The 13,979-nt window shown below is 47.2% G+C and overlaps 2 protein-coding genes across 2 annotated transcripts in view; both read left to right on the top strand.

Annotated features, from left to right (window-relative positions):
- LOC144179355 (luciferin 4-monooxygenase-like) overlaps positions 1-13,442 on the top strand; it is a 43,825-nt gene extending 30,383 nt beyond the window's left edge. Inside the window, exons 8-11 of the mRNA XM_077707676.1 lie at positions 353-453; positions 4,649-4,793; positions 9,689-9,961; positions 13,273-13,442. Of these exons, the coding sequence (XP_077563802.1) occupies positions 353-453; positions 4,649-4,793; positions 9,689-9,961; positions 13,273-13,415 (662 nt within the window). The 3' untranslated portion in view covers positions 13,416-13,442. The remainder of the gene's footprint in view (positions 1-352; positions 454-4,648; positions 4,794-9,688; positions 9,962-13,272) is intronic.
- Positions 6,974-8,653, top strand: LOC144180546 (uncharacterized). The gene has a single exon (XM_077708873.1). The coding sequence runs from the start codon at positions 6,974-6,976 to the stop codon at positions 8,603-8,605; it is 1,632 nt and encodes a 543-aa protein (XP_077564999.1). The 3' UTR covers positions 8,606-8,653.
- Positions 13,443-13,979: the final 537 nt, after the last annotated feature.

The following is a 13,979-nucleotide window of genomic DNA, read 5'->3' as shown; positions in this document are numbered from 1 at the left end:
TTTCAACTGAATGAGAGCTTTGGCTGAAACTGAAGTTCGTTTTATAGCTAAGTGCACGTCTTTCGTTGCTATTTCCAGCACAATATACCAAAACTCCGTCGCAAAACAAGTTGTTGGGCTGAAAACCTGTATAGAATATTGTGAGTTTTTTTTTTTTTGAAGAGGCCACCTCTAAACATTAACGCTCTATGCGCTTACATTTCTGTGTCTTCAACGCCGCCTAAACACCTTACACGAGTGATCCTTGCCGCTTCAGCTCGCTGTCAATATAGTGGGAATATTATATGTTTCATTTAATTTCCTCCAGAGACTGCTTACCTAAAATATGCTGTCTTTTCGCTTCCTTCTTCAGGTTACGGGTTAACCGAAGTCTGCTGTGCCATCTCGTACACACGAGAGCAGTGCCATGACTTTAAGTCATCTGGTACTCCTATTCCTTACGTGCAAGTGAAGGTAGGTACTGATGAGAACGGGACACAGCTAACGGCTGGTAAGAATTAGCAAGATTTGTTGACGGGAAAGTTGGTCTGACACTTGAAAAGCTATGGGGATTGCTCAGGAGGACGACACACATAGGGAAGACAACAGGACAAGCGCAAATAACAACTGATTTACTCAAGGGCTTACTACACCAAATGTCAGGTCAGACAAAATTACCGCATGCGCCGAACATACATATGCACGACGCCTAGAAAGAAACATGCTCCATCATCACACCCTACAAGCAAGACTTTAACGAATCAGACTCTCTTGTATATATAAAGCCAAAGAAGTGTCACGCACGCAATTCTGCGCAATCTTTATCAAGAAGGCTTCCATAATCTCACGCGGGGCATCGCTGCTGCCCCGACCAAGAAACTTAATCTCATTCAGTTCCGGCTTGCACCCACTTTTTTCGGAAATTCTGCAATGCTCCGTCAGTTAGTTCTACTATCTATATCTCCAAATATGCGCTCATGCTGCCCTGCACGATCATTCACGCCGCCCCCAGTTTGACCAGGTTTGGCTCCTTTGCATTGAGTCTCACTGTAAAGGAGGAAACCAGGAGGAGCGGTTGTGCCAAGAAGCATTACCAGACCTTTGAAAAATGTGCGAAAGGCATAATGTACAAAATTACACTGACATGCGGAAAGGCCTGTATTGGCCAAACTGGGCGCTGCGTGAATGATCATGCAGGGCAGCATGAGCGCACTTTTGGAGATACAGTACAGATAGTAGAACTAAGCGGAGGAGCATTGCAGAAATTGCGAAAACCGTGGGTGCAGGCCGCGAATGAATGAGATTAACGTTCTTGGCTGAGGTAGCAGCGATGTCGTGCGTGAGATTATGAAATCCTTCTTGATAATGAGTGCGAAAAATTGCGTGAGTGACACATCCTTGGCTTTATATAGACGAGAGTCTGATTTGTTATAGTCATACTTGTAGGGTGTGACGATGGTACATGTATCTTTCTAGGCTTCTTGCATATGTATTTTCGACGAATGCGCCAGTTTTGTCTTATATTTTGGGTCGTAAGCCCTTCAATAAATCAGTCGTTTGTTGGGCTCGTCCTGTTGTCTCCCCTATGTGTGCCCTCCGTCCGCGCAATCCTCATGGCTTTCAGGTAAGAATCAACACAATGTTCTCTGTCTGTATCTAATCTACCCTATAGTAAGCGCAGAACAACACTATACTTCTCATTATTTGTTACCTGAATGATTCTTGACGTTGCGAATTTCTGGTATGCGTTTTTTGCCGAGGTCTGGCTTTCCTTATTATTTTTCTGCTGTCCGCGGAAGCCATTATCGGAAGCCACAAGACCTTCCCCGTCCCATTTCCACGCCACTGCACTTTTCTGCTTATGACTTGAAGTAGGGTGTGCCCGGTCATGCTTCATCGTGCCACTTGTAATCCTTAATTGTTCGAAGTATTTGCTTTGTGCACTTTTGAGACTCATCGAAAAGTTATTTCTTTTGCCACCCAAACGTCATAATCGTGTCCCTTAATTTATCACTGAATGTTTTGTCGGCCATACCATACTTATAATATCGGTCACTTTGCCTGTTGGTTTATGCTACATAAATATACGCTGGACATTTTTTTTACCTGAGTGCCTTATTTTCTCTTCTATTTCTATCGGTACAGATAACTTAATAAACATTATTGCACGAATGCATTTTCTGATGTTCATGCACGAAAGCTTGAGTGCTTCTCTACTACCTAAATGTACATTAAGTGGAAGCTCGATGCGTTTATCCTTAAAGGGACTCTGCAACAGTTCCGATGAACGCTTTCACTCTTTCCTTCGCGTATGGAAGCACTTCGAAAGCTATAGTTATCACCAGCACGGAGTGGCACTGCGTGATTTGCTCGTCACAGTGGATACGCCTTCCTGTTCTGCTTCACTTATGTGATTTTTTTAAAGTGGCTATCACATTCGTTCATTGCTGTAACTTAGGGAAAGCCGGCCAATAGCTGCTGCAGCGGTGTAAGGACGTGCTTACAGTGATCGAAAAATGGCAAGAGCGGGAAAGAGAATAAAATCTTCTGAGCAAGTTCATAGGTTATCTGTAGGACATAGAACAGTAATTTCTCGCTTTTGTACACTCTGGCCTCTTATTCTGAGTATTGGGTGGGTTGGGTGACTACGGGATGCAAGAATTTATAATTACAAAAAAAAGTTGAAAAAAGTGTTGCAGCATCCCTTTAACGTGAGAATCCCGAAGCAGCTCCTGAATCAGTCTTGGCAATTTATAATAGGCGTCTCTGAACCCTACGACGTCAGCGATGAGGGCAAATAAAAATGAAAAGGTACTAAAATATTTTGTCTGTAGGTATAAATTTTTCCAAACTGACCTTCCTAAATGAATACCGTTTTTGAGGCGCTGTTATTACGTTCAGTTATCTAATGTGTACAACTGCGACGTCGTTTATGACAAACTTGTCTCGGTAAAATTATGAAAGTTTGTTCTGGAACCACGTATTGTGCAAATGTGCTCCATGGATTGATCCTACAAGCGTATGAATGCATTATACCCTCAAACAAGATTTCATTTGCTTGAATAGTTTCTTTGATTTTCCCTCTCTTTTATACCTAAGAAATGCCATGCCCGCAGAGGGAAGCGGCAATTTTTGCAAATCACTAGCTAACTCTGTGAAACCCATCAGTGAACATTTATTCGCAGGAAACATTTCGTATATTTTATTATAGAGGTTGATGGCAACACACAATGTCCTTTATGGTTCTACATCTATGGATTGAAAGCCGTAGTGTAGGCCGTGGCTCACATATTGGAGGCTTTAAATCCGACATACTTTTCTCGTCCAAGATTTGTAAATAATTGCTGAGTGATAACTAGGCGAATACAAAAAACTGAATGCAATTATGAGAACGGACAAAGAAGGAGAAAAATGACGATACCAGCTGCCCAATATACAGTGCGGCAGCCTTCATCTGGTCGTGTACATAGTGCAATAAGATTTTGGAGCGATCGTACAAGCGTTTAAATAGAAAATGGCGCCCAAGCAGTACAAAGAGCTCTGAGCCACCACATAGCCTGACTGTTCGATTTCATCTTTAACGTCATGCCTGACTGGCCAGGGTGAATATTGTGGGCCTCACCTCTGTAATGCAGTGCAGCCTGCCAAGGTGCCCACCATGGGTTCGAGCGAGCCAAGCCGTAGACGGCCGCGGCGGCCCTCGCCACGCGTGCGCAGTCACTCCGCGGAGACGAAGTAGCTCCTCAGAACGTGGTTTTATTCCGGGTAATCCACGGTACAGCAACCAGCCCTGGTATTACACTCCTAGCCCTGGGGCAGAGAGGGGGGGTACCCGCCGACCGTACGCTTCAAGCCACAGAGCCCGACGCGCAGGGGGGGTAATCGGCAGCTGTTGTTCCAGCGGCGTAAGCCACCGAAACGCTGCGGGTGATGGGCCCGGCTATGACCGGAACCGACCACCAGACTGACTGAGAAATCCAACTCCCGGTACGTTCGCCGACCTCACGGAAGTGAGAAAACGGCGGTCGCTCAGGCCGAAGCGAGCGAGGAGCGTGCAAGCACGAAGTACCTGTCGGAGTCGGCACCCAGCCCCTCTCTCCTGGGTCCGACCGAAACGCGCGCCCGCCACCGCGAGCCCTTCGGCGGGGCCACTACGTCACGCCCCACGTGGCCCACGGACCGGCGCGCATTGGTCAGCCCGTACCCCCTTGCAGGGAGAGGGCGCGAGGGGCTATCCTCGCCCTTCTGGGAGAAGGGATCGCGGGCTAGCGTGCTCGCGTAATTGGGAGTAGCCCCAATTAAGATCCCCACAATATTTAACCGCGCAGTGTCCCTTTTTAACCTACAAAATCATAAAAGGTGGCCTTTGAAGTCCATAGAAGGCCTCGCTATAATGACTATTGCATTTCGATAAAATTACAACGAAGCTTTTATGACATAACTGCAGCTGTGCATGCAGAACGAATGCCCCGCTTAACGAGATAGGTTGCGATGTAAAGAACCAGACATTTAGAACTACAGGATTAAAAAGGACATTCTTCCAAAATACTGCAACGGTGTTCTCGACGGCTTTGTTGAACGTACAAAACTATTCCTCCAAAGAGAATTTCATTCTGTAGTGACAATATAGCTAGCTGTAGTGACAATATTCATAGTACTTCTTGTACAGGTTGTTGACCTAGAAACGGGTGAGAAACTTGGACCTGGTGAATGCGGTGAAATATGCTGCAAGGGACCTGTCGTCTTCAAAGGATACCTTGATATGCCTGAGGCCACCGCAGCGGTCTTTGATGAAGAAGGCTTCCTCAAAACAGGCAAGCATAAGTTCTTGGCTTCAGAGCTGCTTCTAGGTAAAATAGTGCCTTTGGTTTCTCATTGCCACGCTCTAAGAAGTTCTGACAAAAGGTGAACGGCCACTTAGTACAATGAAGCGTAAAATGCATGCGACGTTTGACCTGCATGAGCATAGGAAACTGAAATCCTTATTTCATAAACGCACTCATCAAGCTGTTTGTTACAAGTTTTAAAAAATGGACTGTTCCCACTAGCACGAGGCAATTGACGCAGAGCGAAGCTTTACATTTGTGCTCGTGCAGTGACATCGCCACTCGTATGATTCAACGGCGGACATATACTTTCTCATCGTCGGAAACGTCACGCCGAAGGACAGTAACCGTCTGGGTCGATCTCGGCCGTGACGTTGACGAATTGCCCTACGAGACCGAGCTCACTCCAGTTCCATTAGACGCCTGATGTTTATAAGGTGTTCTGCTGCGTAGTTCTAGCCATGGTGTTCACCAAGCTCGCATTTTTTCAAGTCCCCAATGCATTGTTGCTTGCCTCCCGTCTTCGAGAAAGCGTACATTTGTAATTTGGTCGGCAGAGATCCTTCGGCTGGTGATCACGCCCTTTGGACAGTGCGCTCAGCACAGAGAACGTCCTACACTTATGAACTTCGGCTTCATGGCTCGCCCCACCACAATTCTTTTTCCGGGTCCGCAGACCTGGTACCTGGAGTCCAGTGTTATCTGGTGTAAGATAAAACATAGCGGCACTCCAAGCCAGGTATGGTTGCATAATCAGCATTGTAGGCCGCGTAATTGTATCGTGCACCCAACAAAGCTAGCCTTCGCCTATCGCGCCCGCGGGATCCAGTGCCCAAGTTCGTAGAAGGATGGTGGGGGCAGTCTGGCGAATATAAGGAAGGTAACGCTCACATCTTCCTACCACGCACAGAATAACAGCTGGGGCAGTGACTAGAGGAGATTGGGGGGCGCAAGGGGACTGGATACACCAAACATTCGGCGCATTCACGTTCCCTGCGCTTGGAGGGGGTTATATGTCCCCAAGAGAGATTGCAGACTTGAACGTCCCTCCTCGCTTCGCGGATTTTCGAGCGCACCCGCCATGGCTTACCGTTCTGAAAAATCTGCCAATACGGAAAGCAAAATAAAACTATAAAATACGACACGCTGGTTCTTTTCAACCGAGGCATGCCAAGACGAAAACTGCTTTACGTTGATTCCCACTTATGCATGGTTTCTGCCATTTATTTGCCACCCTAATGGTTCGAAAAAAGCGATGATTCCTAAACACACAATTTTTTTTAATATTACAGTACAAAGATGTAATACTATAAAGTTGTGAATTATAACTCCCTGGCAGACTTTAGCATTTTTTTATTTTCCCTGCCATTCATGGCTTCCAAAAGAAATAACATATATGCTGCAATCAAACGGGTCTAAGCACAGCTATGTCGTGCCTCCATGGGGAGAATTGTTGTTGTATTGTGAATTGCGAATATTTGCTGGGACGCAGTATATCACCGCGCATGCTCAGACCATGTTCTGGGTTAGCTCTGAAGATATGGCGCCGAAGCGTCGTTTAGGACGAACACCTAGGCCTCCGGGTAAGCGAAAAGCAAAATCTGATGCTTTGCTATACTCACACCTTCATGGTACGGAAGTTCTGAGACTGGAAGAACTGATGCAATAGCCTCTGTGAAAGGTGTATCACCCATATTCAGCCCGCATACGCCGCTACAAGTAGCTTCACGCTGACAGTTTGCTGGTAATTCGAAAAAGGCCGCAAGGACCTATTGCCTCGGAAGTACGACCCCGGGAGCATAAATAGTTCTGGAAATGAACAATCGGGTTGGAAGAATGAAAACAACCCTGGTATGTATTGTTAATTGACCTACCTTTCTTTCGTTTTCGCTCGTAATGCACAGGTATGGTCATGTTGTCTGCCGCTGTGTGCGCGTGTCGCTGGTCAAGGGGTTACATATCAACCAAAGCCTGCTTCAAAATAAGTAATGAAAAGGAAAGGCAATGCTAAGGATTTACTGTCGGAAGCTATTCTTTGACCCACACTTGGCTCACGAGTACTTTACCCCCGTATTTGCATCCGGATAGGAGGTTGGCACAGCCTCCCTCTGGGTACTCGAGGAACACCACAGGGAGCGGTCCTCTCTCCTCTTTTGTTCAATCTCGCCATGGCTCATCTCCCCCCACTGCTGAATGATATCCCCGGCGTACGGCACGCTCTGTACGCCGACGATATCACGCTGTGGGCAACCCAGGGTTCCCTTGGCAGCATTGAGGCCAGCCTGCAGCATGCAGCATCGGTCGTAGATGAATACGCGCGCCGCTGCGGCCTCGAATGTTCCCCTGAAAAATCGGAGTACGTGCATCTTCGCCCCAAACCAAAAGATACGACTCAAATCGCACTTTCCTTGCGAACCGGGCCAATCCCGGAACGCGAAGAAATCCGTGTCTTGGGACTCTTCATACACAAGAGCAGGAAAGTCGACACAACCCTGCGCAAGTTACGTATGGTCGGGGATCAAGTGGGCCGCATGGTCCGTCGGGTCTCAAACAAGCGGGGGGGTCTCAGAAGCCGCGATGCTTTGCGCCTCGCCAACGCTTTCGTGACCAGTCGGATCCTATATTCGACACCCTACCTACGTTTGCGCAAATGTGATGTGCACACGCTCGAAGGCATTCTCCGCAAGATATACAAGCGCGCCCTCGACCTCCCGATCTCGACGTCTAACCAGCGTCTTGCAGATTTGGGCATGACCAACACGTACGGTGAACTCAAAGAGGCCCATCTCCATAACCAGTACCTGCGGCTTACCAAGTCGCACGCTGGGAGATGCCTCTTACAACGCCTCCACATTTCCTACACTTATCAGGCAGAAGAGCGAACCCCGATCCCAGAGGACTGGCGTGGTGCGCTGGATATCCAGCCTCTACCCCAAAATATGGCTAGGGGTACTCACGAAGGCAGGCGAACTGCGCGGGTTACAGCCTTGCAAGGACGCTATGGGTCCCGGCCTGGAGTATTCTACACGGACGCGTCTGGCCCTCACCACGGGGGGTGGTACACGGCAGCCGTAATCCATCAAAACGTGCCTGTTCAAGGACTCACTTTTCGAGCACCGGACATTTCTCATGCGGAGGAAGTCGCCATAGCTCTCGCCGCAGCAGACCCCGCATCTCGGATCATTATTACCGATTCGCGGAGTGCGTGCCAAAATCTTACCAAAGGTCGCATCACCATTCGCGCTGCTCGAATCCTCAAGGGCTGTTATTATATGGACCGCCCAAATACACGTTCCGTCATCTGGACTCCAGCTCACGCAGGACTAGGTGGTAACGAGGCTGCCGATGCCTCAGCCCGCGCGCTTGATTCCCGGGACCCTCCTCGCCCTCCATCTCTTGACGATCCAGAACCTAACCCGGTCAGCTCATTTCGCGACATCACAGCGATGTACAAATTGAACAGGCTCCGATTTCCGCCTCCGGCGCCGGGCCTGACTAAGGCTGACGAGCGCTGGCTCTTACGGCTATACACTAACACGGTATTGTGCCCGGCGATACTCAAGCACTTCAATCCGGCCTTCTCCGGGGAATGCCCACACTGTGACCATCCGTTTGCGGATACTTTTCACATGGTGTGGGCATGTCCATCCAACCCGGCGGTCCCCCCAATCACGTCCCCTTCCCCCCCTACCCGTGAGAGCTGGGAGGCTGCCCTGCTCGGCTGCTCGACCTTGGAGGGCCAACGAGCCCTCGTGGCCAGGGCGCGCGCCGCCGCGGAAGCCACAGGGGTCCCGGACTAGGGACTCCTCCTAGAGTTTGTACAGGGTCGGCCCTTAAGGCTGCCCCTATCTCTCACTTGTATATAGACTTAATAAATGTTTTTCACCACCACCACATCCCGCTCCACCCCTCCACGAATCGAGCGGAAGTCAAGGTAGCATTGTGGTGGTCGCTGTGCGCATGCACTTCCCTCTGGTTACAAGGAAGCGACGCGGACGCACGAAATCGCGACAAAGAAGAGCGTCCACGAGAAATTTCAGTATAAAATGGTTGAAAGAACAGCCGTAGACACACGACGCAGCTCCCAAGACTAGCCCGGAGGCGTTGTGCTCTTAGTACGACGACTGAATGGCCGCTCACTTGGGAATTGTACTCGTTGAATTAAACTCTTCATTTTTATAACACAAAAAAAGCAAGAAAACACGTCGGCCCATGCGGCAGGCTACGGAGGCGGCTCTGCCTTGTAAATGCACTCCTGGCTTAGCTTTCGCTTACCTGTGAGGGTTCTCTAAAACAGCTTCAGAGCAGTTATACAAACCACTTCCGCCACCATCACTGGCATTAGGTAACTAAAATATTCAGGCTCTGAGGTATTAACGCGGCTTCAAAAATGCATCCACCCCTATTGTAGTAACGAATGGAGAGACCAAACTCCCTTCGGTAGCCTCTACGCTTACCACTTAGTTAGTACTGGTAAGTAAGAAAGTATGAGGTTTAGGATATACCTGGAGCGCACCCACTTCGCAATGTTGAAAACTGGAATTTTTTGTCCCAGTTACTAAAAGACCATTTCCAGATAAACACGCGTTCATCAGCTGTTCCTATATCTTCTTTATTGAAAAGCATTTTTTACGTAAAACAACGAGCTGCATGCACAAACGCAACCAACAGTGTTTTTCCAAACGAGTTTCTTTCTATGATAATTTCCTCCTTTCTAATGCATCGAACGAAACTTATAAAAGAAAGCCAAGGATGTTTTATATACTTTAGCGGTTTTAGATCCATTTTTTTGGCAGCGTTGCGTTTCTTTGTTGCGAATGTTTCTAGTTATCCAGCAACACCTCAGTCGCTTCCCATTTTTCTTTATCACTTCTCCTATACAGGCGACACGGGCTACTACACCGAGCGTGGTGAGCTCTATGTGCTCGACCGCATCAAAGACCTCGTAAAGTGCATGGACCTTCAGGTGGCACCGGCAGAGCTAGAGGATCTGTTGCAGGAGCACCCGGATGTGGTGCAGGCGGCCGTGGCTGGCGTTCCGCACGACGAGTATGGCGAGGCTCCCAGGGCTTTTGTTGTACTCAAGGAAGCAGTACGACCGGCTACGAAAGAGGACGAAGAGTCAAAGAAAGAACAGCTGGCTTGCTACGTCAAAGGTAATTCCGGGAGTGCTAATTTAGCCTCGACGTTGAAGAGATATCCAGCACAAATGCGGTTAATGCTCATTCCCCACCAACCTTTTTAAACTACTTTCCTTATTCGTAGTGTCAAAGCCTAACATAGATGATTTTAACAACACAATTTAATGTGATATCTGGCAAGACATGTCCTGAGATATTCTCTATCGCGCGGAGACGTCCAGGTTGCTCCGTCTTTGGGGAAGAATGCAGGTCTGTGGGGGCGTACTAAACGACTAACTCGAGAGCCTGTTGACGCGAACTATTCCACCCTAACTTGCCCGCACGAACGGGAATGCAGGCACGCATACACATCCTGCGTCGTTCTGATTTTTATTCTGCGTAATTTCAAGGGTCAAATCTCCGATAACGTGTTCGAGACTTTGGTCAAAGCAACGCAAATAATTGACGTTTGTTATCATTATATTTATAGTAGCACACGCGGCAGACCTTTTTTCAGTTTGTAATTACTTGCTGCAGAATGCGTTTAAATATTTATGTTAGTATTTCAATGATGTCGGTAATAAACATAGCACGTACACAACAAAATTGCCGAAATAATACCAGCAGTTCGTAAGCGTTGCGTATAAACCTTTTTTTAGTAGATACCGTTGTCGTTTTGAAAGCGGATTGCGGGTTCAAGTTTATATCTATTTGAACATGGTTGGGAAGAGAAAACATGGAAGATCGAGTATGTTTTTGCGGATTTACTTTAATACTTCCAATTTTATTACTAATATCCGTGTCATTGTAAAGCACACGTAGATGAAGTTTTCGGGAAACGCGCTTACTATTCAAAAGATGTAATTTTAAGGTTCAGAAGGGCTGCACAAGGGCTGGAGTGTCGAAAGTTTTGAATTTGTGGTTGGCATATTTGAGAATTTCTGCCCCATTTTTTTTTAAATCAGGGCAGCCCCGCATCTTAATACAGCTGCATTTCTGACCATCTCATATACCATTTCAGCCTCTACGGCAATCAAAACCTCCACAAAAAAGTTCAACTTGTAGCGGCCTTCCGAAAGAGACATTTATACCTGGTCGTCTTTATTGGGCGCTGTATACTGATTAAAGTGCTTATTTACATACTTGTGGAGGAATTGCTCTCTTCATGTATTCGTTACCTTGTGAGAACACGTTATATTTCTTAAGTAGACGAGCACCGACTGTTATCTTGAAATTAAATTAAAAGAGTACCTTTGATTGATTGAATTTATTTCACAAGGCAAAAGTCGGCTTGAAAAACGCGCTATCACGGGGCATCATGAAATTGCCACTTATTGCCAAAGGGGTGCGTAATTAGAAAATTTCAGCGCCCCGTGACTGCGCATTCAGCTACAGCAACTGCCCTAGAGAGTTCTGTTCGAAAAGCTTTATATGCAGTGATTTTGTACGATATTCTTCACGCACAACGCAGTGCTCGGGTCGCGGCAACGTTTAGCGAGTGCGGTATTTAAAAAAGAATCTTGTCTAAAACGTCATCATTGCAACCTAACTCAAAATGAAACGATTAGGAGAAAGAGGTTCCACGGGTTATTACCCAGGTCTGCTGACCCAAGCTAACCACTGTGGACATCCCAACACTTGAAAAGCGCACTTGGCTTCTGAGAACGGGCGCAAGCGCCTGTTAGAGTATATTATAGGGGGGCAAGCAGCGTCATACGCTTAACTCCCCTGCGTCTTTTAAGGGAAAACCCATGGCATTACTACATGTACCAAACAAATGGGGAATTGGATTTCCTCAGCCTAGGACAAAATATATACAGCAAACCCTCGGTAACTCGAACTCGCATATCTCAAAATCTCGGTTAAGTCGAAACTTTTTTTCGCCGTGCATTAACATCCCATAGGTGCTATGTATTTGCCCCCTCTTATCTGGAAACGTTTTTCAGAGGGGACCGCGGATATCTCAAAATCTTGGCCGGGAGGGCAGAAGGCAAAGTCCACTCCCAACAGGAAACAAGGGCTCCATGCGAAAGCTTAGCTCTTACTATAATGCCGAACGCGGTCGTGAAGGGCGAATTTGAAATTCCCGCGGACGCAGCCGTTTCCTACCCGCTTTTTAAGCAACTGTGGGAGTGATCACGTGTTGCACCTGCGCGCGACTTATGCGTGGTGGGGCGGCGTGTGCAGCGCGCGCCCGTCAGTACACAACCTAGCCCTTGCATGTTCGAGCTGGTTCCTTCTTTCATGGAGCTGGTATTCTTTATTTTCCCCGCGATCTGCGTGCGACGCATGTTGAGTTCAGTTTTTCTGAGTAGTGACTGGTCTGTGCAAAGGACGCTACCAAATATCGACCAAGATGTCTTGCCCAAAGCAGTGCAAATCTCTGACGTTGGAGGGAAATGTCGCGTTAATCAAGGAGTTTTTCTTCCCTGCGAATTCTCGTGCCTTTACTACGGTAGCTCTCTCGTGCAGTGGAGCTTTTCTTGGCAGCACTGGCTTTTCTTTTACAGTGGCCTCGGCGAAAATATTCGGCGTTTTGATTAACTCGAACTACCGCTTATCTCGAAATTTTTCCCGGTTTTTACTACTTCGAGTTAACGAGGAATTATTGTGTATACTTTCGTGCATAAGTAATTTAAGTGGCTTTCGTCTACGATGGGATCGAACAGGCCACACAGGCTACATGTTGCGCAATATTGCAGCCGCATACCGTCACATCGTTCGCTAAACACGCTATTTAAATTGATAATAAAGTTCACATGAATCCAAATTATACAAAGAAAAAAATGACTGGACAGGTTTGCTTTACCAGTAAGTGGGACTCCAGGTTTTTCCTTTCGTGCAGTATCTCAAGGACCACCGCACTCCAGGGAAAAAGCTGGGACTGAACTAGACTTTCTTCCTGACCTTTTGTGTTGGCGATTTTCTGAGTGTATCATGCCATTCTTGTCTTCATTCTCGTATCTAACATGCAAAGAAAACACGTTTTGGGTGCAGCGTCATGTGTGGTTAGTGTTTTTTTTTTTGCGGCTGCTTGCAAGATAATGCTCTTTTTCGAATTGAGGCTTACTATAAATTGCTAGCATGCCCATTGGTTAGGTGTATGGCAAACATTCCTGGGCAATAACGTCCACTTTAGACAAGTCTATCATGCGTAAGACGGGCGCCTGGTGTATCTTTATGGCTTGAATGTACAAATATTATTTCACTTGGAAGCAGAGCCACGGCCTTCATCAGGAAGCTGTTTTGCCTCTCTGTCCTGTTTCTGCCCGTACTTGTTCCCTACACATTGGTGGATATGTGGCTAAAAAATGGGCAGTGCTTCATTCTCCTTATTTATTTTCCAGAGCGGGTAGCGGTCCACAAGCAACTGCACGGTGGCATAGAATTTCTTGACATTATCCCGCAAACAGAGACTGGAAAGCCCCATCGCCGTCAACTCAGGGAGGCTTACCTGAAGAAGGCCTCTTCACCACTGAAACCTCAATAAATGTCTCGTTTGCATATGGTGCATGCCCCATAAAAAACGCGTGAGGTTGTGACATTCACTCTTTATAGAGATCTACGTGTAACACTAACAGAAAAAAGGCTGAGAAACTCCTCACAAGTGCAAGAGAAACGATGCCTGAAAATGGCGATATCCTACGAAACGAAATATACCGTTGCAAAGTTTCGGGGAATACAGTATATAATGTGTTCTCCTTATACAAAGTAGGTGCTTCCAATACACCTGGAATAATTGCAGTTCAGCTCTTTCGCTACGCCTAATATTACCTACTACCGAATACTCCATCCCGAAGTGAAGCTACCCTTATTTTTTCGAGGTAAGAAGAATAAATGGCAAATTAAATTAATATTACTGAACGCCCACAGCCCACGCACTTGGAGTCTCTGGCGTTGTGAAGGTAACAACGAACGCTGCAAGAAAAGTTGCCTCTGTTTAACCTCAGCATTTCTGTGTCCGCTTCCCGGCACACTACGCTGTTGTAGCCGCGCGTGGCACAGCGCCGATCCTCATTAGTACGAGTAGGTGCCGATGGTTTGAGGAAAGTAA

The sequence above is a fragment of the Haemaphysalis longicornis genome, unplaced genomic scaffold, assembly GCF_048455015.1.
Source record: "Haemaphysalis longicornis isolate Haplotype H1 unplaced genomic scaffold, Haemaphysalis longicornis Haplotype H1 scaffold_4, whole genome shotgun sequence".
Lineage (NCBI taxonomy): Eukaryota > Metazoa > Arthropoda > Arachnida > Ixodida > Ixodidae > Haemaphysalis > Haemaphysalis longicornis.
The sequence above is the reverse complement of the archived record's forward strand: the minus strand, read 5'-3'. Positions and strand labels throughout refer to the sequence as shown.